The sequence below is a fragment of the Lontra canadensis genome, unplaced genomic scaffold (genome assembly GCF_010015895.1).
Source record: "Lontra canadensis isolate GAN:19392208 unplaced genomic scaffold, GSC_riverotter_1.0 scaffold5361, whole genome shotgun sequence".
In the NCBI taxonomy this organism is placed as follows: domain Eukaryota; kingdom Metazoa; phylum Chordata; class Mammalia; order Carnivora; family Mustelidae; genus Lontra; species Lontra canadensis.
The window spans coordinates 1-1,605 of record NW_022636342.1 but is presented as its reverse complement, the minus strand read 5'-3'; the positions used below and the strand labels follow the sequence as shown (position 1 = coordinate 1,605).

At 43.5% G+C, this 1,605-nt stretch overlaps 1 gene segment (V, D, J or C); it reads right to left on the bottom strand.

Moving 5' to 3' along the window:
• Positions 1 to 975: 975 nt before the first annotated feature.
• Positions 976 to 1,418, bottom strand: LOC116863928 (the record flags this gene model as incomplete). The annotated part of the segment is given in 2 exon segments: positions 976 to 1,273; positions 1,373 to 1,418. Coding segments are annotated over 2 exon segments (344 nt in total), but the record flags the coding sequence as incomplete, so codon positions are not given.
• Positions 1,419 to 1,605: the final 187 nt, after the last annotated feature.

Below are 1,605 nucleotides of genomic sequence, written 5' to 3'. Positions count from 1 at the left end.
AAAAGTGTTCATTGTTATTAGCCATCAGGGAAATTCATATCAAAACCTCTAAGGCATACCACCTTATACCCGTTACAATGGCAAAAGTGACTAGGCATAAGCAACGAATCTTGGAACACTGAAAAAACAAAATTAATTTTAAAAAAGTGAGAAGGCAAGAAACAACAAATATTGGTTGGAATGCAAGTTGATATAGCCATATTCGAAATAAGTGTGGAGGTTCCTCAGAAAGTTAAAAATATAACTATTTTATGACCCAGCAATTGCACTACTGGGTATTTACTCCAAAGATACAGATGTAGTGAAAAGAAAGGCCACATGAACTCCAATGTTCATAGCAGCAATGTCCACAAGAGACAAACTGTGGAAACAGCCAAGATGCCCTTCAGCAAAGGAATGGATAAAGAAGATGCAGTTCATATATACAACAGAATATTACTCATCCATCACAAAGGATGGGACTGGAAGAGATTTGCACCAGCATTGATGGGACTGGAGGAAATTATCCTAAGTGAACTGAGTTAAGTAGAGAAAGACAATTATCATAATGTTTCACTTACTCATGAAAGATAAGGAATGCATGGAGGACATTAGGAGAAGGAAGCGAAAAATGAAAGGGTGGGAACCAGAGGGGGAGATGATCTATGAAAGACTATGGACACCGATAAATAAAGTGAGGGTTTTAGAGAGGAGGATGGTGGTGGGATGGGTTAGCCTGGGATGGGTATTAAGGAGGGCAACATATTGCGTGGAGCCCTGGGTGTTATACGCAAAAAACAAATCATAGGACACTACATCAAAAACTACTGATGTGCTGTATGGTGGCTAAAATAACATAACAATAAAAAATAAAAACTAAGTGCATGGCCCTTAGTCATAGAGTGTCTTTAGTTTTATGGTCTCTGTCACCTCCTCAGCCCAGCACAGATGAGACTTTCACAGCATTTCTGACACAGGCAGGATGTGAGTTCTCACATCGCGTCTCTTGCACAGTAATACACGGCCGTGTCCTCGGAGTTCAGGCTGCTGATCTGTAGATAAACCGTGCTGACAGAGGTGTCCATGGAGAAAACAAATCGACTGGAGAAGCCTTGCGCATACGTTGGATTCCCAGTTTTCATGTTGATCAATCCCATGTTCTGCAGGCTCTTTCCTGGTATCCGTTGCACCCAGTTCATTGTGTAGCTGGTGAAGGTGTACCCAGATGCCTCGCAGGAGACCTTGACAGATTCCCCCAGCTTCCTCACCTCAGCCTCTGACTGCACCAGCTGCACTGGGAGTGGACACCTGTGGAGAGGGAATTGGAGATGATGAAGTCATGCTGACTGGCCCTGTTCCCCTCCTCTGCCAAAGGACTGGGGGAATCCCCCACCTGTAGCCAATACCACAGTGAAGAGGATTCTCCAGCTCCAGTTCATGGTGAGGTGCTGTGCTCTCACAGTTTCTACAAAGGATTGTGTGCAGCTGTTGGGTGATGTTCTCAGGGTCCAAACATGTGTATATTTAACCTAGTACACCTTGGATCATTTGCATATTCACAAAGCAGAATATTTCATATCAGGTAATGACTCATTCAGAGAGAAGACCCATCAGAGGGGAAACACA